This window comes from Phoxinus phoxinus (genome assembly GCF_949152265.1).
Source record: "Phoxinus phoxinus genome assembly, chromosome: 19".
In the NCBI taxonomy this organism is placed as follows: Eukaryota; Metazoa; Chordata; class Actinopteri; order Cypriniformes; family Leuciscidae; genus Phoxinus; species Phoxinus phoxinus.
The window spans coordinates 11,655,218-11,679,813 of NC_136894.1; the positions used below are offsets into that span (position 1 = coordinate 11,655,218).

At 37.4% G+C, this 24,596-nt stretch overlaps 2 protein-coding genes across 4 annotated transcripts in view; both read left to right on the plus strand.

Annotated features, from left to right (window-relative positions):
* Positions 1 to 1,435: 1,435 nt before the first annotated feature.
* Positions 1,436 to 19,306, plus strand: tent4a (terminal nucleotidyltransferase 4A). Of its 3 annotated transcripts, none has more exons than XM_079590872.1 (13): positions 1,436 to 2,438; positions 6,227 to 6,350; positions 6,534 to 6,580; positions 7,397 to 7,517; positions 7,655 to 7,762; positions 10,545 to 10,673; positions 10,923 to 11,136; positions 12,258 to 12,384; positions 12,497 to 12,609; positions 13,665 to 13,846; positions 15,160 to 15,306; positions 15,401 to 15,556; positions 16,841 to 19,306. In XM_079590872.1, the coding sequence occupies exons 1-13, from the start codon at positions 1,750 to 1,752 to the stop codon at positions 16,985 to 16,987; spliced, it is 2,304 nt and encodes a 767-aa protein (XP_079446998.1). In that variant the 5' UTR covers positions 1,436 to 1,749; the 3' UTR covers positions 16,988 to 19,306. The 3 variants fall into 3 exon arrangements, with proteins under 3 accessions (XP_079446998.1, XP_079446997.1, XP_079446999.1); XM_079590871.1 differs by having other exon boundaries at positions 1,499 to 2,438; positions 16,838 to 19,304; XM_079590873.1 differs by having other exon boundaries at positions 1,499 to 2,438; positions 15,401 to 15,454; positions 16,841 to 19,297.
* A 1,469-nt stretch (positions 19,307 to 20,775) lies between these two features.
* The window catches only part of adcy2b (adenylate cyclase 2b (brain)), a gene marked incomplete at its 3' end in the record, with an annotated part of 106,635 nt that continues 102,814 nt past the window's right edge, over positions 20,776 to 24,596 (plus strand). Inside the window, exon 1 of the mRNA XM_079591776.1 lies at positions 20,776 to 20,885. The remainder of the gene's footprint in view (positions 20,886 to 24,596) is intronic.

Here is a 24,596-nt window from a genome sequence, read left to right on the forward strand (position 1 = left end):
AATACCTTATCCATCTTTTTAATAGTTCAGCTCCTCTGTTCTCTTTTACTTCAGCGTATGCCTCAGACATACTTCAGGTTTAATTTATTGACATTGAAGTTCAAAATATCCTAGTTTATTCCCCTCAGATGTTCATGGTCAATCTGTTGGAAGAGTCAGGTGGGGCAGTGAGCAATCTGTTAGACCGTTCTTTGGATAAATAACCCCAGCCCCAGGCAAAGCAATGATGACATCCCCTTGCAAGCCACATTGCACTCATACATGACCTTTTGCAACACCGAGCAACCCCCTCACTTGGGCTTTAGGCTTTTGAGTAATGTAGGAGAATGCTGCTTGTTATAACACTGAAGAGCAGCAGGATGCACAGTCCGTTGTATGGATTAACCATCTCTGCGTTTCTGCATGTGCTGTGCCTGTGACAACAATGAGCACACAAGATGTCTGTTCTGACCGTGAGGGGCTTCCCACACCGTGACCGTACACACATGCTGCACGTGAGCTGAAGGCAAAGCACTCCTTGCGTAATCACCGTGGGAGGAGCTTATCTGCTCTCTTCAGCATGTCAGATTATGATTTATTATTACCAACAGAGAAACCCTGTTCTTTCCTCGAAAGCATGATGGCAATTTAACATTTAGGCTTGCCTTTTATTTCCAGCCTTGCTTATTAGGATTTTTTTTTTAATGTAATTTGCAATAAAAGGAAAATTGATTTCAAATTAGAGCGTGAAATTGTTTTACTTCCTTGAAATGAATGCTCATTTTTCATAGTTTTATCAGACTGGCATTGCTTCCCTTTGCATATTTCTGTGTACATCTTTTATTTTATTTTATTTTTTAAGGGGCAGTTCACCCAAAATTATGTCATCAGTTACTCACCCTTGTTCCAAACCTGAGATTCATAATATTTAATATTTTCTTACTATGGAAGTCAGTGGCTACCGTCAACTGTTTGATTACCAACATTATTCAAAATAGCTTCTTTTTAGTTCAATAGAAGAAAGAAACTCTAGAACAACATAAGGGTGAGCAAATGATGACAGAATTTCCATTTTTGGGTGAACTATCGCTTAAAAGATTTGCTTACCATATTATTATTATTTACCATAAAAATAGTACACTTAAATCTCACTTTTAGATAGTAGATGTCCACTTATTTTTGCCTTTTCCACAATATTTAATAATGCAACTTTATTAAATTAAACAAAGATTCTAGAAGCATCTCTTCATTATTATTGCCCACATCAACAAGAACGCGGCCATTTATAATCATGAAGCTGCCGTCGTCACTGCTCACTGAGCGCGCGCTGCGTTTTATCGCGTCGCGGTGTAGATTGATTTTAGCCTGGGTAGTAAATTCAAATGTGTCCTCGCTTGGATGCCGGTTAGAAGGGTGGGGTTGCTGAATAGGCTGCGATTGCGCCTGCTCGGTGTGTGGAGTTGTGTGGGGGTGTGTGCTGCCCCGATGGTTTAAATCCTACACATGCGTACTGGATTTTGGGGTTCAAGGGAATATACGCCATATTGGAAACACTGTATAGTTTAGCTAACAGTTTAGCTAGCGGGGGGAAAGGAGCCACTAATTGATTCCCGTTGGTCGGTTGTGGCGTTTGGCACGTCGTTATTTTCCCTGTCGTCTCGCGTAACCCAGTTTACAGGCACATTCTCGCAGTCCGGACTCAAACTTATCCGCTGAACGGGGGGAAAAGGCGTTCGTTTGTTTGACAGGGCTGTTAGAAAGACAAGTTGAATGGATCCGAGGGTCGCTTGGATTCAGCCGGAACAGAAAGGTCCTGCGAACGCTTTATGGATGCGTGTGTGGGAAACGTCTCAGGTAAACCGGACTAACACAGGTCAGCACCAGAACCACCATCACCACAACAGCCTCTGTGTCAATTCTCCTGCGTTTGACGTTTATAGGACTCTAGCGTCCAATGCAAATAACAGCACTATCATTAAAAACAACAGCACTGCGATCCCGGGTAGCGGCTCTGTGGCTCACCCGTTAAATGGAAACACGGGAGACGGCGATATGACCCAAAAGACCGGCTCGGTGGTGGATTTGGTGTCCAGTTGCTCTAAAATAAGGACTACAATCCCTAATGTGATCGCTGGGAATATGAACAAGGGCCATCAATTTTTTACTTGCGCGAACGTGTTGAATAATGTCAACCATCATCATCATCATCCTCCTCATCCTCATCTACGGCATTTCAATCAAGAGCAGCAGCAGCAGCAGAGTTGCATGAAGCGCCACCCGTCCCATCCGGCAGCGATTCACAACCACCATCACCACCACCATCATCCGGGCCGGAGGAAAAGCGATAATAAGGCCAGCACCTATGGGATAAACTACTTGCTCTCCAACTGGACTAACGGCAATTATGAGAACTCCGGCACGCCGTGGAAGACGAGGAAATATAACCCAGGGGTTGACGGGTGAGATGAGCTTGATTTATAACAGCAGCAGCGCTCGTTATAATGTTACGCTATTTTTTTTCTGTGGCCTTTTTTGTGTGATAAAGTGTTACTGGGCCTTTTTTTGACGTGTTGGACCGGGACTTTAGCTTTAGCACGATAGCCGGTTGTCCTATGTTTGGTGGGTTGGGTCACTTGTGGAATGTGTGTGACTGTGCGTGTGTTAGCAGTAGTAGGCTAGCGATGTCCTACCTATTCGTCAACGAATCGTTCTTTTGAGTCGGATCTCTTCCGGTCTGCACGATTCATTCACGAGTTGATTTGAATCATTCGGAGTTACGTTGAGTGAACACCCACTGATTCGCTGAACTAAGAACCATAGATGTACATAGTAGACGTTTTGGAACCTGCCGGATTTTTTTTTATGTTCATATGTATAAAGGCTATATGAGTGTACTGTGTATGTGTAACAATACCCTCATGTCACGACTCGATACTTATCATGATACTGAACTCACCCACAATACGATATTATTGCTATACTCCAAGACTTATGGTAAAAGATTAACAAAATAAAAAATACTGTTGATTAAAATGCTACATTTGATTTTACATTGGGGTGGAAATGAATAGACTTGGACTTAGTCCAGGTAACCCAATGCACAGGACAATGGTGACACCAGAATAATACCAGATACATTTAATGTAGACCACTTTTTACTGGTAACATAAGATGTTTTGCGTTATCAGCAGGACACAAAAATATCCCCCTATTATTATACATTATATTCAACATTATATGTAATAGTTTAATGTAGTACTGACACTAAAACTCTATAAACTTGAATTTCTCACACAGAAATTTTCTTTTGTGTGAATATCCACGATACAAATTGATGCATTTTTGTGTTGCAATATATTGTGGCACGATATATTGTTACACCCCTAATATGTATGCGTATTGTTAAAATTTTTACAGATTATATAGTTTTTTTCAATGAACACATTTACAGCTGCATCCCCAACTCCAGCTACTGTCAAATGTGCAGTTCTAAGAGACAAAATATGTAATATTAAATTGCGAAATGTTAACCTGTTTGGCAAGTGTTTGTCATGTTCATGATAAAACCACAATCCATAGTTTTCAGTCACGTGACTGTAGCGGAGCCCTGGAGCGCAAAACCTCACAAGCCTGTCGATTTTCCATCTCAGCATTAAAATTTTCTGATAATTTACTCCCCCTCGACCACATCATCCAAGATGTTCATGTCATTCTTTCTCCAGTCAAAAAAAAATTACGGTTTTTGAGGAAAACATTCCAGGATTTTTCTCCATATAGTGATCTTCAACCAACGGGAACCAACGGTTTGAAGGTCCAAATTGCAGTTTCAAAGGAGTTCAAAGGGCTCGACACTATCCCAGCCGTGGAATAAGGGTTTGATCTAGCGAAAATAAAATTGTTTCTTTTACCACAAATGTTCATCTTGCACTAGCTCTGTGATGCACCACACATTATGTAATCACGTTAAAAGAGCCCTTTAATGCTGCTTTGAAACTGCAATTTGGACCTTCAAACCGTTCTACCCCATTGAAGTTCACTATATGGAGAAAAATCCTAAAACGTAATTTCTTTTCAACTAAAGAAAGATTATAAGGAAATTAATTCTGAAGTGAACTAATCCTTTAAAGTGCGGTACTGTACTAATAATACAGTGATATTAAAAGGTAAAATTCAGTTTACACCTTTTTGATGATGCATACTATATACAGGCAAGCAAATGAGCCCAGAATATGAGCGCAACGCATTTTCTTTATAATGGTTTTCGATGGGAAAAAACGCTTAATGAGAAACCTAGTGTTGCATTTAATTCTGTGTTCATTTGCATATTTTGTACAAAGTATACATCATCAATAAGGTGTATATTGAATTTGGTCTTTTAGTATCCCTGTCTTACTACATTAGTACTTACAAAAAACCTGGTAAAAATGACTGGCAGGAAGCGGAGGAAAGCCTTGTTTTGTCCTCCAGGTGGGCGTTCCTATAAGGGTAACAACAACACATCACGTGAAAATATGAATTAACTCTGGTTTTTACAACTTCTACTCCGGAGCAAATATCGGCCTTTAAATTTGAAAAGAAATAAAGATTTGACATTTATCGTGATAATTATCGATATCGACTAAATATGAAGAAATGTATTTATTTATTTTGCCATATTGTTCAGCCCTAATTCACATTATCACAAAAGTACCTGGATAAAAGTTTAGGTTACACTTTATTTTACAGTACGTGACGTGTACTTGCTGTGTAGTTACCGAAGAAAGTACTGGTAATGTAATATAATGTAACTACATGACATGAGTTACCGTTAGTTTTACAGGTAGGTTTAAGGTTAGTACGGTAGTACCTAGCCTAGTTATAACATATTTATTATAATTGCTTTATGTACATAGTACATACCTACGCATGCGGAAGAGGACTGTTAAATAGTTTATTTTGAAAGTAACTTGGCGCTTTAAATAACGATTGTATTGATTACATGGTTACGCCACTAGGTGGCGACAAGTGACTTAAAAAAATGTCATTCATTCAAGAGATTTGTTCAAAAACGATGATTCATCCAGTAATGAAACAAGTGAAGTCTTTATGTGTGAGTCATTCAAACAAATGAAGTAATTCACTCAAATAGATTAAGCATTTTAAATAGACTACTAGTGACTACACCAGTTCATATTTTGTCAGAAACTCTAAGTTATGCTATTTTGTTCAGTTGTCTTTTCAGATTTGTGATTCTCAATTTATTCAGAATCGTGCAGCTCTACATTTGTTGTCATCCGTCTATTGCTGTTGGCTGGATTCAGTATTTTAGTGTTTGCTGATTTATGATTATTGCACTGGGCACTTAATACAATGTATGTTTAAGTCTTTAGTAACCCAGCAATTGTAGGCTTGCCTAGGGATGAATCTGTTGCATGGACTTGTTATATTTGTGGTGGATGGTTGGAGACCTCTGGGATTTTTCCACAGAAGATTCTTGAACCAAATGAGGCCCGAACTGTGTCTCAACCTTGTGAGTGGCCAGTCTAGTCCTAGACAGCATTTCTGTGTAGGCAAAAGGGTGTTTAGGTATAGGCTGCGTTTTAAAATTCGTAGGAGTTTTTGTTTGATTTGAGTTTCTGTTATCCAATTATTTTGTTTTGAGTAAGTTAGCCTGTAAGTAACTAAGTCAGCTAAAACTTTAAATTCAGAGACATTGGTTCAGGACAGACTACAAGTGTTAAATATCACAGATTTTTTTGAGAGTATAAAAAAAAAAAAATGTTAAAGGTTCATGAATCAAGTAATTATATAACCCATTTTAATTAACCACTGCACTAAATTTTGCATTTCAACGTTCTATTGCAATTTGTTTCTGTTTGGTTAAGGTTTTAATTGATTAGGGTTACCTACATAATGGGTTTGTAGTGTACACATTAATTTGTCAGCACATCATCATTTTTACTCTATTGTATTGTACTGGGGGATCTTTTCCATGTTGCAAACATTAAATACTTCTGGCATTTGATTTTATCCATCGGGAATTTATTGGATTATGAAACATAGCTGTTTCCATACCAAAATGGAGCCAGACCCCTAAACCCCTATTGGTACACATTTAACCAATCAAGTTCTTAGTCCTGTGGCCCAAGTTTAAAAAAAAATCTCAAGATTCTTGCTTCATGAGTTGTTTGTGTGATAGATCTGCACGAATGGCTTCTTCAATTGTACGAACTTAATTTCCATAATTTCCTTCCTTCATTTTTCCAAGGTTGCATGAAGAAATAATGGACTTTTACAATTTTATGTCTCCTCGTCCTGAGGAGGCCACCATGAGACAGGAGGTGGTGGACAGGATAGAGTCTGTCATCAAGGAGTTGTGGCCTACTGCTGATGTAAGCAAGCTTAGCGCTGATGTGTGTGTGTGATATATTTATATATATATATATATATATATATATATATATATATATATATATATATATATATATATATATATTAAAAAAATTGGGCTGTTGGCATTATAAATTATTAGTCCAAATATACAAATGTAATTGTTTTTACTTTTATGTACTTAGGTCCAGGTGTTTGGCAGCTTTAGCACTGGACTCTTTCTCCCAACCAGGTAAATGAACATGTGCAACAGTGTGTTTGATCTTGCACATTAACACAACAGTGATATTTTGAGCAGAACCCTAAGCTGTTTTCAACACATATAATGTTGCTCTTGTGATCTGTTGTTGCTGTATGGTCATAACGCTATTCTCAGTAAGATGACTCTCACAGAAGGATTGGGATGTGACCAAATACATCACAATCATAGCGTGCTAGCCTTTTTTGGTTCTGAGCTAGCTTTCAGGAACTGAGCAAACATTTTATGATCAATTGCAATTTGCTAACTCTATGGCTCAGTTTCACAGACAGGGCTTAGGTTAAGCCAGGATTGGGCCTTAGTTCAATTAGGACATTTAAGTAGCTTTTTTAATTAAAAAAACATTACATCTTGAGAAAAAACAATGGCATTGACTTTAAGATTTGTCAGTGCAAGTTGCTTTCAGTTAAAACAGCTCAAACATACATTTAGTCTGGAACTAGGCTTAAGCCTTGTCTGTAAAACCAGGGGTAAATGTGACTGTGTGTAGCTTTCTAAAAACTTTGTCAGTCCCAAAATAGGTTTTGGTTTGTATGCCTCTGAAACCTTGTGTTAAGTCAGTAGGCCCCATGTTTTTGGTTTAACACTATTGAGAAAACAAATAATGTGTGTTTATTTGACAGCAAAAACACTTTGCTGTAAGGTGGTTTTGTTTTCATGTGGAGATCTCGGACTCCCTTAGGCTTATTGAAAAATGTAGATTTTAACAAATTGCCTAAACAGAAAATTGTAAGGTATTTGTATGTAGAGCTATATAAAAAAGATTCTGTCTGGGTCTTTTTACTGTAGTGACATTGACCTGGTGGTGTTTGGGAAATGGGAGAAACCTCCCCTGCAGCAGTTGGAGCAGGCCCTCAAAAAACACAGTGTGGCAGATCCCAATTCCATCAAAGTTCTCGACAAAGCTACGGTATGTATTCCCTCTACTGATGATTAACATTTGCTAAACTCAGTTAAACAGTTTCATTTGCAGATGTTGTTTCTTTTTTGGAACATATTTGTGGGTTTCTTGGAAATTAATTATATTTATATCTTTGAATTTTGAAGGTACCAATCATCAAACTGACAGATCAGGAGACTGAGGTGAAAGTTGACATCAGTTTCAATGTGGAGACGGGCATCAAAGCTGCTAGCTTCATCAAAGAATATGTGAAGGTAATGTTTAGCTCATTTTGTGAATCTATGTATAGTCCCAGGAATGAGTTAGATCAGTAATATTGTTGAATATTAAGTATTCCCAACTAAGCAAGCCAGAGGCGACAGTGGCAATGACTCCAAAACTCCATCAGGTGACCGAATGGAGAAGAAAAAAAAACAGGCTCAGTCGGGGGGCTCGTTTTCCTCTGGCCAACGAACGAACACGGTGTCATTATGATTCAGGCTGCATCATGTCAGAATTTAGATCGGTAGCATTCAAATATTCATCCAGTTCCTTTTGCTTGAAGATCAGATTCATCATGCTGGTATGGAGCCGAAGCTGGCCATAGGGTCTGTGTGGAGGACCTGTCTGGTTCTTTGCCGAGGATCTGTGCCGATGGCTGTCGTGTCAACGAGGCCTTCACAGGGGATTGTCTAGCAGACACGTTCTCTGCTGACAATCAGGGCTGCGTTTTGGTCGCGTCTAGGTGCAGATCCACCATCTGATCTGGACCGGATCCGGCTGACTACGGTAACCTCGGGATAAGGATGAGACAGACAGACTAACATTACCGTTGATGCTATTCTTCTTACAATGTAACAAGTACATTGGGTGTTATAGGAAGTGTTTCCTGGTTCCGGTTGACCTCATTTATGCAGCCTAACAAATAATTTAACTGATTTGAATAATAGTAATTGATAATGTGTTATGCGCATGCCAGGTTGAAGAGATGTGTTTTTAGTCTAGATTTAAGCTGACAGAGTGTCTGCTTGCCAAACAAGGCTAGGAAGACTATTCCAGAATTTAGGTGTTAAAATAGGAAAAGCTTCTGCAGTTGAATTTGATATTCTAGATATTATCAACTGGCCAGCATTTTGAGATCGCAATAGAGACGTGACGGACTATAATGCGTTATTATGTCTCTTACAATTTTGTGGTAGGACAAAAATGGCAACGTTTGGTTTGTCAAAATTAATGTTTTATTTTTGTGAATTGTTTAGCTGCTAATAGAAAAAAGAAATAACGACGATGGTCTAGATGTTGTGAAAAGTGGTGTTTTGCAACTGACTACTGAGTGTGTGAGTGATGCTGGTTATGGACGTGCTGTTTGTCCGAAATATTCAGGAAAGGAAAAAAAAAACAGATTTATGTGATATGTAAAATGCTGCATGGCCTGATAAAGTTTTTCAGTTTATTTGCCATACCTGCTAATGGCAAGAAGGGTTAGGGTCCTATAATTTTTTTGGACCCTGGTTGTATTTACATGTTCTATGTGTCCTCATTGTTTGCTGATCTTGTGTCAGTCTTGGTGTCATTGTTTGACTAAAGGAAGGAGGAAGAGGGTGAAGCATAACTTTAACATCTGTCAGCAAGCTTTCAATGCAGAATTTTGAATAAGGAATGACCTTCATAGCTCTCATCTGTCACATAGCATGTGTTTTGTATCTGTATTCAGTGTAGGCCTGTTATAATTTGTAGGAGTGGTAAAAAACTTTTTTTCATATACCGATACTTCCACATGGTGGGTGAGCAAAATGTTGTAAAATGACAAATAAGATGTTGTTGAAATAGGCATAAATCAAGGAAGACATTGAGAGAATTAATTTTTTTCAAGTTCTAAGATTTTTTTTTTTTGTAAAAAGTGCCGCTGTCTTCAAGTTTTTTTTAGGCACTTTAAGGACATGCTGTCCATGAGGTGTTAAAGCGTAAAAAATAAATAAATCATAAAACAAATTCAAAATGGCAGACAATTGGTTAATTCGTTCCTGGCAAAATAATATCGGTGGATTCAGCATGACCCAAGCAATCCATAGACTTCATGATTTTCAAACAAAAACCTTTCAAATGTTATAAACAAAAATAGCTATTTTGTGGGGGGATCTCATGACCTGAGACCTTATGTACATGCCAAATTTTGGAACAAAGTTTCTCTTTGATAGATTCAAGTATTGCCAGGATATAGCATTTCATCTAATTTTGGGTTAACTTCCCATCACAACTTTTTAACAAAAAGGAATAGCAGTCATTTCTGTCCAGTGATCATCTAAGCCAAAGGAGCAGTGAAAAAAACAGAATACAATACATTTTTAAAATGTTGACTACTGTAATGGGTCTTAATGTAAGATATTGAATGTGATCAGCATGAGGGGAGTAATTGGATGTAATAAGAATTTAGTTTATAGGACAAAAGAAAAGTGAATATTTAAATGTATATATTCAATGAGTATATATATATTTGGTCCTGGAGACCCCAAAGCTGGTGAGGGTTTTAATCAAAACCACCCCAATAAATATCCCACATTTCATAATTTTCCAAATCCATGGTTCATAAGAGTGCAATACACTCCCACTGTGGAGGAATAATAAGAATACTCTCAATTATATGCACCATTAGGGAATGAGACCCACAGTCTTTAAGACGATGTCGATCTTACATGGAGGAATGTGAGATTTATTGGCCTGTCTCCAGTTATCATAACACATTACCTCATGTAAATATTTCTGCTGCTTCTGAACAGCTGGATGTTATCTCCGGTGGAAGACAGCTGCATATGCAATTGCCATGTTTTAGGCTTTTGAAAGCACATAAATGTGCAAGACTTCACAGAAACGCATTCGATATTCCTGATGTCAACATATAATGACACTGTTTTCGTAAAAAGACCAGAATGGTGAAATCTTTGAAATCTCATCTCAAGTGGTCACGGAGTCGCCTTTGAGTTGCTTCTTAATGCCTGGTGTAAACAATCTTTTTTATGTTTTTAAAGTCTTAAATATCTTTTTTTTCCTCCCACACAGAAGTATACCGTGCTGCCTTATTTAATCTTCGTGCTGAAACAGTTCCTGCTACAGCGAGACCTCAATGAAGTCTTCACAGGAGGAATCAGCTCCTACAGTCTCATACTGATGGTCATCAGCTTCTTACAGGTGCAAACATTAGCAGCCAGTCTAGTTCTCAAGCATGTAAACTGTTTCAAGATTTAGGCGAAGAGAAGAACCATAGTGTTTCAAATCAAAAATTACTTGTTTTGTCTTATTTGGAGATCTGTCATTGTCAAGCTTGTTTTCCTACCTTTGTTTGACTGCATCAGCCACACTCATTTCATAAATGACTGTGCCAAACAAATAAAGAAAATGTCTCGACTTGCCTGCTGATTTTATGGTTTACACTTGCAGTTACACCCAAGAATTGATGCCAGGAATCCCAACATGAACCTTGGCATTCTGCTCATTGAGTTTTTTGAGCTGTATGGAAGACACTTCAACTACCTGAAGACGGGCATCAGGATAAAGAACGGTGGTGCTTACATGGCTAAAGAGGACATCATGAAGGCCATGAGTAATGGCTACAGGCCCTCCATGCTGTGTATTGAGGACCCTCTTCTTCCAGGTACAATTACAAGCTATTTATTAAAAAATTGCTCCATTAATGCAAAACCTAGTGAGCTTCTTACTACTATACTACTATTCGTCTAATATATTCTGAGGCAGCGTCCTTTCTGAATTGAAACCTTATAAGTGATCAGTTTAACTAATTCCTCACAGGAAGCACAGCGACACTGCCCATAATATTTATGCTTAAGGGGTCTTAGGATATAGCGTTTTTTTTTTTTTTTGCGTATGAGACTTTGAATAAACTAATTGTCCGATAATATTGTACTATTTGGTAGGGCTGGGTATTCACAAGCTTGCAATTCGAAGGCTCTTAGCTCTACAGGGAAATAGTTGGTTTTACATTGTTATAGTAATGTATATTAATATCAATTCATATGAAAACTAAGCTTATTGTGATTTATTCATCAGATGAAAACAGCATAGACTAAAAGATCGATTCTTGAGATTTAAGAATTAGTATAGGTTTTTAAAAATGAGAATCAATAAAATTCAAGAAATTAGAAGCATTAACATATTCCTATGAATGCACTTTAATACAGAATCAATCGTTAAGCGAAATTGAATTGAATCAAATCTCATTGTGAATCGAATATTCTGCATTTGAAAAATCATTCCTGAATTGAATCAAAAATCTATAAATTGTAAATCGAATCGATTCACCGTCTACCCAAATATTTACACTCCCATAATAAAAATATTAGCACGTAAAGATATTTCTAATTAATTAAATTCTATCACCTAATATTTGTGTATATTTTGTTCTCTCTTTATTGTTTTGGATTTTACTTACTCACCATGCTTTCCACAATACATTTGTTGTATTGCCTTTTCCTGGAATCTAAATTTGTCCAAAACACTGTCTCTTGAAAGGCAGCTGCCTACATTTTAGGACAGGCTTTAAGTAATCATTAGCATTAGCTTCAGAATCAATGTTGTCATTGATGTGACACTTTAGGAATTGCTTGAGAAAATGAGATGTTCTGTCTCATTATTTGCATTTAGGCATTACTGAATTTCTTTTAAACATGTGAAAAAGTAATTTACTGCAAGTTGTTTGGTTAAGTATAAAAAACTAATATATGTACTACTTTTCCTTTTCTTTGTGTGACTGCTCAGGTAATGATGTGGGCAGAAGCTCTTATGGTGCCATGCAGGTGAAGGAGGCTTTTGACTATGCGTATATAATACTGGGTCACGCCGTCTCACCTCTTGCACGTTCTTACCCCAACAAAGACAGTGACAGGTACAGCTCTCATAGACATAAAAACATGTTCACCCTAATTCTTTCAAACTGTCACCCAAATTCTTTCAAACTTTAAGTTTTATTTCATTTGTCATTTATCTTGTCCCCTCAGCACTTTGGGCCGCATTATTAAAGTCACCCAGGAAGTCATTGACTACAGGGAGTGGATCATAAAGAAGTGGGGTGGCACTGACAGACACAACTCCCGCTTGGAGAGGAATCCAGGTACGTCTCAATGTGAAGAATTTCTCAGAATATATCTAATGACTCCAGATACTAGGTGAATTTCATGTTTGTTTTTGATTGTACTTCATAATGTCTCCCGGTGCAATAAGTTCTCATTGATAAGGCATTATAGATAGTCAGTCACTGAGTGTGTTCCAAAAGTTTTACAGCATTGTAATGATGCCTTTTAAGATATTGCAAGGCACCAGACTCCATGCAGGGTCGCATCGCATTGATCCTTAAGAAAATGCAGTCCCAGAATGTGAATACAAAAAGGTGTTCCACTTGTCCTTCTGCTGCGTTTAAAACATGTTTTTATTATTTGTAGAAACTAGAAATGACCATAGATTAAAATAAGTAATTATAACAATTCAGGTTTTTCTAGACCGTGGGAATCCTGATTCTTCAGAGCCCCCCAAAAAAGGGTGTGAAATAAAACATATCTATTTTGGATTATTTTAATGCTTAATTTAAAATATGGCAAAACAAGTCGTTTTGAGGCCCCCTAGTGGAAGCCGCTGTCCTAGATGTTGGTCGAAGTAAGAAATTATGAATCTATCAAAAGTAATTCAAATAAATTAAACCTGCCATTTTGCCCAATAAAATAATAAAATTTAATTGGTCAATGAATGCCTATGTTAGTGCATTGCAGCACTTCTGATTGCAGTGATGGAGTGTCACTTTAGCAAACCCTTTCATTTTGTCCTCTGTCCTTGCAATGCATTAATATAAATGGATTTGAAACATTTTCTGACGAAGCGTAGCTTTGTAGGTGCCCTAGAAGTGAGAAAATGTCCTCCTCAACAGCATTTTATCCCTTTCACACATCTTATTCATAACTTTGACTGTGATTTAATGTTATATTAAACTAAAGCTTGATAGATCAATTTAATAATGGGAGTGTGTGACCTTTTGAAATGTGCCCGTCGAAGTCCTCGGTCTGGTTTGACAGATGGATAGTTGCTCTGCAGTCAATCTGCTTATTTCTATTCAGCCCATGTTTCAAATTAAACCTGCTTTGATTTGGCTGGTGTTTTGATGGCTTTTGCTTGCAGGTCCATCTCATAAAGACTCAGTAAATCAGGTGGAGTCGGTCACACTGCTGGGTGTAGGTGTGGAGGACCAGCAGCAGAGGGACTCTGTGTCCCCTCACAGCGCAGACTCACCCATGTCCCTGTCCAGCCCTCAACAGCACTCCTCTGCCTCTTCTGCGTCCTCGCTGTCAGGCAGCGATATCGTAAGCATCATCCTTCACCTGTGTCCGTACTTTAACCCTATAAAGCCTACTCAAGTGTATTGTATTTATGCCAAATAATCCTTTAAATGATTATAACTTAAACCTGTTATAATGTACATAATCGACTACATCCCTTCTGTCATCTGATTGATATTTAAACCTTTTAGCAACTAAAAGGGCTTTAGTATAATTATACAAATCAGTAATGCTTTCACAGAAAAAGACGTGTACAACAAACTTAAGGTGGATATTTTTACAAGTAAATATAACAATAACATTTATATTATAGCAATCTTCCAAGATATGAACATTTACTAGAAAGTTACAACTTAGTTTTACTTAATTTACTTGTATTTTTTATTTTTATATAATAATACTGAAATGTGAGCGTTAAAAATAGGGCTGCGCAATTCTTGTTAAATTGAGAATCGTAATTTTTATTTTTTATGGTTCTGAATAGACAACTAAACGCAAACATGTAATTTACTAGAGGTTCAGACAAAATATATATATTTTTTTATTTGAATTATATATATATATAAAAAAAAATGTTTGAATGAATGACTTGCTCGAAGACTTCACCGGTTTCATTACTGGATGAATCAGCCTTTTTGAATGAATCTTTTTAATGATTCAATGAAAAATAAATGTAACAGTCACTTGTCACCACCTACTGGTGTAACAATGCAATAGATACAATATTTTTATGAAGCATCGTTACTTTTAAAAAGCGATTTACTCTATTTTGATCGCTACCTTAGACGTTAGTGCCTTATGACTTTTATCCAAGTTCTTCTGTTACAATAATTCAAATTATCACAGAAGTAATGATGATGTGTGGTTGAACAGACATGACAACTGCTCTCTCTGGGTCAGTGGCAGTGCGAATGCAGATTTGATTGTTCTGATCTGATCATACTTGTCAGGTTTAACAAACCTAGCTGATTCATTGTCATTTAGGAATTAGATCACGTGGGTGTTGGAATCGAAAACGTGATCTATTAACGATTAACCGTGCAGCTCTAGTTAAATATGATACATCATGATATGATACATCAAATTGCATATTTTTGCTCTGTTTGGGACTCTGAATAAAATTGCGGTGTGCAATGAGTAAACTGAGCTTCATATTCTTACTATATTATATGATATGAACCATAAAAGCCTAATCCATTATATGATACTCAACAAAAACCTTTGTCTAAAGGTTCCACAAACTGTTTCATAAAAAAGATTATTTCATGTCAGACTTTACAGGGCTAAAAGCCTTAGATTGTCATTCCCTCTCACATAACTGACTTCTGCTCCTCCAGGACTCTGACTCCACACCGTATGTCACTCCACCTGTAGCCCCCTTCCCTCTCCAGATTCTGCCGGCGGGACCCCTGTCATCAGCGCTTCAGATGGGCACGGGCAAAGCCAGGATCACGGCAGCACTCACCATGCCTCCGGCCACCCAGGTGAGGGACGATTTTTGGTTTGGTAGCTAATTGTGATGATGATGACACTGGCATGTTCTTGAATCCAACTTCCCCCCTCTCTCGGTTTCTTTAGGCGAGAGTGTCAATCCCAAGCAATCTTTCTTTCCACGCTCTACCTGGCAGACAGGTGTGTATGGCAGATGGACCACCCCCATACCTCCACATGCCCCCCCCTGCAGTCCCCCCAGCTCCCCCCAGCCCTCTACCCAGTCCCCACCATCCTCCAAAGGTAGGCTGTCCCACGTGCGCTCTCTCCTCTACATGCTGTATCTTGACAGTGAGCCCAACTTTCCCTCCTTCATCTAGACTTCACAGACTACCGGTAGTTAGACAGGATAGGGTAAAATTCTGACGTGTAATGTCCACCTTGGTGTTAATGTAATGTCCAATCAGGAGCATTCAATAAGACTGTGTTTTTATAATTTTATTATAAGTAATCTTTCATCAGTTTAATAACTTGCTCTGTGTGTCAATATTTAATAATTAGAAAACATAACATTTGGCAGTTTATTTATAATACATTCATTCACTATTGCTTGTGACAGCGCTGCACGCGCGGCGCCATCTGCAGGACACCCTTATCACGTTAGCCTTGCCTGGTCCCTTTTTTAAATTATAATTTCGACAATGCGTTGTAAGAATGTGATATGGCTTAGTGCAATCATCAAATCGCAATGGTTGTGATGTAGTTATATAAATATATAGTCTGACACGCTGCTTGCTTAAGAGTAAAGCCTGTGGTTTTCCGCCAAAATAAAAGCTCATTGGTTTAAAGATTGAAAGCAAAGCAATTAAGCAACCATAAATATATTATTATCATTATTATTAATATTCTTAATATCTTTTTTTTGTGTGCAGTGCAATAGTAATTTTTATAATCATGTTTGTGTGTGGGGGGGCAGGTATCCCTGAGAATTCCAGAAATCATTCACATGTTGTACGTTTTATTTATTTATTTTATATTTTAGATACGCCTATCCCTTTTGTACTTTTAGTAGGGTGGGTTTTAATGAAAAACATTTAATGTTCATCAAGGCTGCATTTAATTGAGCAGAAATACAGTAAAAACAGTAATATTGTGAAATAATAATTTAAAATAACTGTTTTCTATTTGATATATTTTGCCATCTTGTGATGGCAAAGCTGAATTTTCAGCAGTCATTACTCCAGTCTTCAGTGTCACATGATCCTTCAGAAATAATTTCATATGCTGATTTGCTGCTCAAGAACCATTTCTATAAATGTTGAAAACCGTTGTGCTTCTTAATATTTAGATGCATTTTGTTCATGTCTTTGATAAATAGAAAGTTCAAAAGAAAAGCATTTTGGGACATATTTTGTAACATTATTAATGTCTTGCGGTCTTTACCTTAATTAAACACTGAGCTTTAGAATAATAGTGCATTTGAATTTTAAATTATGTATATTTAAATCTAGTTTTTATATATGCTGTACCGTTTATTCAGATGCTAGCATGATTCTAAGTTCCCTTATCTTGTCTTATCTCCAGCAGACAGGTCCCAAGCTCCCTCTGAAGGGCTTCCACAATCCCGCCGTGGTGCACAGTCCCGTCCTTTCCAACCGAAACCACATTCAGTACAACCGCAACACCTGGCGCCGCAGGAAGAGGGACAGTCTGCCGGCTAGCGTCAGCAGATAAAGACGACGGCGGCGCTCCCCTACGGGCGCTCCCTCTCCACTTGCTTCCTCTTTCACCCCTCTGGTCCCATCTTAAAACGATGAGAACTCATTTAGCCCTCCTACTGATGGTGTGAGCACAGAGAGACCAGCGTTTGAAACCCAGCTCCTCGTTCAGTAGTTGTGGTGATGGTGGTGCTAAGTAGTTCAGTCTGCCACTGAATCTGTGCATGTATATGTTGAGACTTTTGTGTGTTTTTTTTGTTTTGTTTTTTTACCTGTGCAATCTTCCTGAGGAAGCTTCGAGAACAGGAACTGTTTTTTGGGTCGTCTACTCCACAACTTCCAGGTTGACAGGTGAAACGTTCCTTTTTGTATGTGTTTCATGCTTCACATTTTTGGTCTAAACGTGACACCCTTCACTTGTGGGACGAACTAGATTCAGTGGATTTCAAGTGTTTGTTGTATCGGGTGAGGATGTGTGTTTCAAAGGTTGTGTGTGTGTGTAACGCTGGCTTCAAATTGTGCACTCAAGATGCTTCCAGAGACCCCCCACCGTATTGACTGTATACATCACGCAACCTTTACTTTTTTGTGCAATAACTTCTTAATTTCTGTATTTTCCTTCACTCTGGAAACATATTTAATTTCTTTTTTGGTTGTTTTTGTGTCCAGCCTTTTGTTTGTTTGTTTTGTAAAAATGTTTTTATTTTTGTAATGTTTTTAATTTTGTTCATCGTTTACAGATCCTGTCTGACAGGCTCCTTAAGGGAAAAAAAAGTCTGTTTTAAAAGAGTTTTTTGAGAGTTTATATTCCCTCTTCCCCTTTTTCTCGGCATAAATTGCACCTGGACAAGTTAAATCAGCCCGTCTAGATCTCGCAGAACGACTTCCTACTCTTCACCAACAGGTGTCGCCATTTCTCACTTTCTGTGTTCCCACATTGAGCTTCAGAATCTCAGCTGTTGCTTTTATTCGTCTCGTTCGTTTTGTCTTTAAGGTTGTAGTTGTGTGGCATTGAGGCAGTAGGACTTGGGTTTATCAGATTGAGAATCGAAAAAAAGCTTGAGCTCTTGGTCGTAATGCGCTGTCATTTATATGTGTGTCTGTCCTTTTTAAGTCGCTATAGGTAAGTGTGAGACGTGAATTATTTTTAGGGAAGCTCTAATGAACGTGCGAGCGGACTCCAGATCAGTGCAGCTTTATGCAAGGTGCCCTAATCGGACCTAGTTCGACTTCTGAATGGGCACCCGAATCAGACTAGCGGAGAAAGGGAATTTATTTTGATTCCTTTCTGGAATCTTGACGTGCATTTATTGCCAGGTACTTGCGCTAATATATGCCTTTTTGGTAATAACCTATTCCTGTACTGTACTGTATTGAATTTTTTTTTTTTTTGTGTGTGTTCTGTTTGTATATGGCACACTAAAACTGTATTGCTGTTGCTCAGAACGTCACAGGCATACAGGTTATTGTTACTATGCAAGTGGAGTTTTGAAAATCTCTCTTCCTGTGTCCCTCATGATGGCCATTTACTTGTAAATTTTGTCAAGAAACTAAATCGGAGTGACCGTCAGTGGACTCAGGCCTGAGATCGACGCACATGTGAACAGTTCCTGTATGCAAGTTCAGACTGTTTTAATGGTGGAAAAACACCTGGACGTCTTGTCTGGAGTATTTCCTCCTGGAGATCAACCGGACTACATTTACTGCTGTTACAACGCTACAACCATGTCCTGCAGTCTGTATTGAATGACTTTGACTTGTGTGATGTGTTTTACTAAGTCATATCTGATACAGAGACTGTGGATTGTCCTTGTAACTCTTGACTCACCCGCCTATCAATGCAATAGGGCAAATGTAACTCTAATAGCAGTTTCTGCTTTTAGATAGAACCAGCATCTTTTGCTAAATGAGTCAGACATTGAGGCAACTCTCCCCCTCCTTTCAAATAAGGACCTACTTTATTGGTGATTTGTCTAAATGAAAATGGCTCCGTTTTTCCTGAGTGAATCTGTAGATGTGTTGGAAAGGTGGAAGTATTTCACTCTGTAATGGTTTGACCTTTTGAGGTGATGTACTGCTTGATACAGTGTGACACTCCTCATTGAATATCAATGATGGATTTTAAATGTATTTTTTTTTTCTTTTTTTTGCTGACGTCTGTTATGTCGCAGTGGCCAAAAGCACTCCTGAACTTGTCAATCCTTATACTGAAAGCCCTCAATGTGGCCGCAAAGCATCTAAGAGGTCAGACGGAGGAATTGTTTTTGTTTTCCTTCAATATTTTTATGTAATTTTTTTTCTATTTTATTTTTTAAATAAACATCTTAAAACCATGCATGCAGTTACTTGCGGTTCATTTTTGCTCTGTTATTTGATTTAATACATTCTTAAATGTTAAATCATGCTTTACAGCTCAGCACTGATACATGTTAGATTTGTTAAACTGTTACTTGTGTTTTACCACTAGATGGCGAGTTTGCACTTCAGAGATCTTCTGCTCATAAAACCCCAAAGAGAAAGTTGAGCAAATAAGGACTACAACTAACACAAGGATGCGAGTTTACGTAGACAAATTGTAAAAAAGGATTAGGCTTTAAGTTAAAAATTCATGTTTTAGGCATGCCTGTTGTAGAACAGTTATTTTAGTAGTATTTAGCATTTTTATATTTTCCATTTTAATTGTAAAGGTTTAGTGATTGTTTTTTTTTTAAGTCTGTGTGTATATATATATATTCAATTAAATAAATTAAATAATTTTGCTTTAGCAACTAACTGAAATAAAATAAGTGTATATATTATAATTTCAGTTAATAGTCAAGTAATGAAATTTGTGTTCAGTTTTATAGTAATCTTGGTAGAACAAAATGTGAGTCAAGTAAGTATTAACTTTATTTTACCCTGTTGTGGAAATTTATCAATATTACAACCTGGATGAAGGAGACAAAGTCGATTCTCAAAAGTTTAAACAAAGTATTTTATTTCATGCATGAAATAAGACGTTCCCACACAGACGCGTCTGATATGAGAAGGCCCATGGCATTCTCAAGCAGAGTGCATCTGACATGAGAAGGCAAAGGCTAGTCCCTTTCGCCAATGTTATATACCCTAACACATCCTGTGTAAAAAATCCTTTGTTACCTTAAACCCAGACTTCTTAGCTCATGGTCTCATGTGCTCATGATCTCATGTCCAACATTATTTCTATCAGACAGAACAACTTGTCATGTCAGCAAAAGTTTCCTGCTTTTAGCTACAGATCTTAACTGCTGATCGAAACTGCGCACACACATATTGTCACATTTCACATGACCCAGAGAACATTTCGTTCCTGCAAGTTTGTCCTAACTTATAAATTTCTAAAAGCTTGGTTTTATATCTTTAATAATGTGCTTTTTGCTTATATGATTATTTTCCTTTAAATGCTCATGAGTAAAAATGAATCTTCAACGTTAATAAAAGTTGTACCCATCTAAAAGTAAAAGAACTCATTAAAAAGTAAAATTTCCATAACAACCCATAAAGTCAAAATCCTTCTGATGATTTAGCATTGTAAGCCTACGATGAACATTTTTGTTGTAGTTATTTTTATGGCTTGAACATTACAAAACGTACCTCAATAAAAAAATAAGTATTTCTACTGAATAAATAATAAAATGCACGTCTGTGGATGAACGGTGAAAATGGTTCAGTTAGCCTACTATTATCTGACTCTTAGAATAGCACACTAAATGGTTATAAGTGATAAAAGTGAATCACTGAATCGTTCACTAAATCGATTCAATCGGTTTAAAATTCCAAACTGTTGCTGGAGATGTTCCGTGCAACGGTCCTCCTGTGGTGTCGTTTGTTTGGCAGTATTTTCGACTACGGGACAAAAACGGACAAAGTAACTGGGAAATATTGGATCTAAAAAGGTAATTTACAATTGGATTGAATCAGAAAATGTGAGTAAACATTTTTTTTGTATGTCTCGAAATCGTGCGTTTGGTTTTTACTGAATATCCGCGCCCACAGAGATGTGGGCTTTGTTGTGCTTCCACGGGGTTTCTTGCTTTAATAAAACGACCATTCCATATACGTTGTCAAAAAAATATGTACCAATGCAACTTTAATTTCATCACTTTTCATTCAGTGATTTTTTAAAATCACCAAAAGCCTTCCTTCCTCTGAATTTTTTTTCCTGACCGTTAACAGCAACAGAGGTTACATTATTTCGCCGTTAGATGGCGGCAAAGACTGTCTTTATGAGTGAGTCAGTCAGTAGCGAAGGTACAATTTTACACCTTTTTTTCTGTGTATATGTTTTGTATCATAGATGAGACATCAGGGGCCTGTTTCAGAAAGGAGGTTAAGTGAAAACTCTGAGTATGTTAACCCTGAAATGAGGGAAACTCTGGGTTTTCCGTTTCTGAATGGGAGGTATATCAAACCCTAGAAAGCAGAGTAAGTCAAGCCCGTTTCTGAAAGAGGGGTAACTTATACTCAGAGTCAGTTACCATGGCAACTTACTCTGTGAACCTAACCTGGTCGGGAGCAGGTTTTCTTCGGTAAACCCAGAGTTTCTTGCGGTCTCCTCCCCTTTTTTAAAGAGGAAGCGGTGTTTAAACACTTCATTCATTCTTTCTGTACATTTATTTATTGCTGTTTTTTCCGCTGTTTTAAAAAAGAAATTAATAAGATGAAGTATATATAACTCTTTAACTGGCAACTGAAAATACAGTACATTAGAGTTACATCATGTAGTTCTAAACAAATTCTACAGAATTAAACTGTGGCATTTACTGAAAATCACTTGGGGGATAAGAATGTCCGTTTATACTTAGATATAAACTTCGATTCTATAGGCTACGCCACATACAAATGTGAATGTGTAGATTGTCTGATGTGTAGACACATAATATTAACATTTCTTCATACCCATCATCCTGTGAAGATGAGCATTTGTACACTTTATAACACTATTTGTCATAATTTCTGGTGTATTGAGTAGGCAACTTACAACTGTCTGGGGTTCTGTTGGGACAGGAGGCTCCAAAAGACAGATATTAGTCTCTAGATAGATATTAGTCCCAATATAAGAATCTATTGGGACCAACGAAAAACTCAACCCAAAGTAAAATAAATGGAAATATCAAAAATACCCTATATAAAAAATAACACATAGACCTCTTACATTTTATGAAGGCCCTTGGATCTCCGGGAGTGACTGCCTCTGATGAAGGAATTCCCTCAGCCAAAAATGCTGCTGCACTGCTAGACACTGGGTGCTATTTAGTTATGTAATATGTTAAATGTTTGTAAAGTCAGATAGCCTACACCCATGATATGCTCAAGCCTTACCTGATTGAATTATGTTTTTATTTTATTAATTTTTTCAGCTGCTGCCACATTCTTTTAATGCCTGCATGATTGCACCTAGCCTTCATGAAAATAAAAATTAGGTTGAATAACTGTTCTTCCAGTTTCACCTGATATTTTAACAGTTACTCTAAAATAGTTATTAATTACTAACTACAAATGACATCTTCAACAGTGTAATTAGATTAATGTAATAATTACTATCTTTAGAAAGTATTGGTCTACTTATTATTAATTACTAAGTCCCATATCAACCTCAACCACTTGAACAATACAACGAGGAGAGACAAAAAACTGCACTTTTAATGCTTTCAAAATGAACAATATACAATTGCATGAATTATTCTTGAATTGACCAAAGTGTGTAGAGGGAGAAGGTTACATTCAAAATATACCTTTTAAAAATGTATGTTAAATCCACTATTGTTTTATACTGAATTGTTCTATAGTCTATGCAGTAGCCTATTTAATGTAATTGCATTTATTTTACATTACAGAAGAATTAAGAGTAATCCCTTTAATTAAATTACAATATTTAGATTACTTGGTAATTAATTACACCCAACACTGTATAACAGTAATTCCTCTTTGTGTCTGGCGCTGTTGCCATGGTGACTCATAATATCTGCGCTCCATTGATAATGGCTTTTTATAGTTGTGGTGCACACGCTCAACTCAGAGTCAGTCAACTTAGAGTTGATTGAACTAACTAATTTCAGCTGATCTGAAACCGAAAACTCAGAGTTTCCCATCTCAGGGTAAGTCAACTCAGAGTTCAAGTTTTGGTTGAACCTCCTTATTGAAACAGGCCCCAGGCTTTTATGGCTCATATAGTATGATGTAGTGAGAGTATCATTGCTAGAGTATTGAAAAAACACCTAAAATTGATTCAGAGGCCCAAAATTGATCTTGCAATGTAAATCAATTATCTTTATAACAGTATAATAAGTAATTTAGTACATTGTGTACAACCGTTTATTTTGATTTAGTTTATATGTTAGAGGCCTTCATGTATCCAGTATGATACAGTAGGCTTAGGCTTTGTGTGGTTAATGAGGGAATGATTATCGCCAACTTTTTTCAGTGTGCAACCTTTACAAAAATGTACCATGGTAACTACAGCTTCAGAAGAACATACCTTACAGTTAATCTTAAGCACAAGTATGAAACTGTTACGGCATATCCTACAGTACCATGGTGTGTTACCATCACATCACTTTTTTTGTAGAAATATATAAAAATGTAGGCCTATATTTTGTCAGAAGCTAAGACTACCATGGATAACTTTTCAGGTAAACCCAACATTTTTAGTGTCTGTAATGAGAAAAAAAAATACATGAGTGATTTGGACAGAAGGAAAGGGGAAGGGAGAGGTTAAGAGAAAAAAAGTTGATAGAAATCGCTGCTTCCTCAATCCTCACAGAGATGGTGTTTGGAGAAGCTCTAGAGAGATAATGGAGTCAAACACAGGACTGAGGAATTGGACTCGGGCTGATAGGGAAGAGAAACGAATCAAAGTCTTCTCCAAAACTCCTCCAGCAGTAATGAACCCCTGCGAAACAGAGGTTGCTGAGCCATAAAATATGCGTTGCTATTTTGAGAGACGTATTTGGAAATAATGCTGTATGCAGATAGATTTGGCCTCCTTTCTGCACAGAAATGTGTTTCAAAATAGATTTGCCTACATACTTCGCCATATAAGCTGTAACAGCCTTTTTTCTTCAGATAGTATGAGAATTTCCAGTATTGGCATTGTCTCTTCTCCTCATCACTACAGAACTCAAAACCACAACTTCTTAAAAGGATGTGTCGTCCAACATTATGCTTTACGATAAGAACGGAAAGTGTGCACAAAGGATTTGAGGTGCTGAGGTGTCGTCAGTCATTTATGCACATCTTCAGAAGCTAAAGATGAAGGCTCACTCATGCCAGGCAGGTTGTTCGACTGCTCCATTTTTCGGAGTACGCTGAAGCCTGCGGCTGGAAAACAATTTATACAACTTCATTAAAATGTCCTTTCTCATCCTTCTGCCATTATGTCTACTTTTTGAATGGTGTCTCACACAGTGTAACCGCATTGATTATTGTTTATGGCTGCACTTGCTTCTTTAGAAAAGAGAGCAGTTCCCTTTTATGGAGCGAAATGAGTTCTGGATGGACTCAATGTGCTCCTGTCACTTGTAATTCTTTCTCCTCTGACAGTGGACTTTGCTTAATGAACCAGACGATGATGAGGTGGAGATTTATATGGCAACTAGGCCAAATCT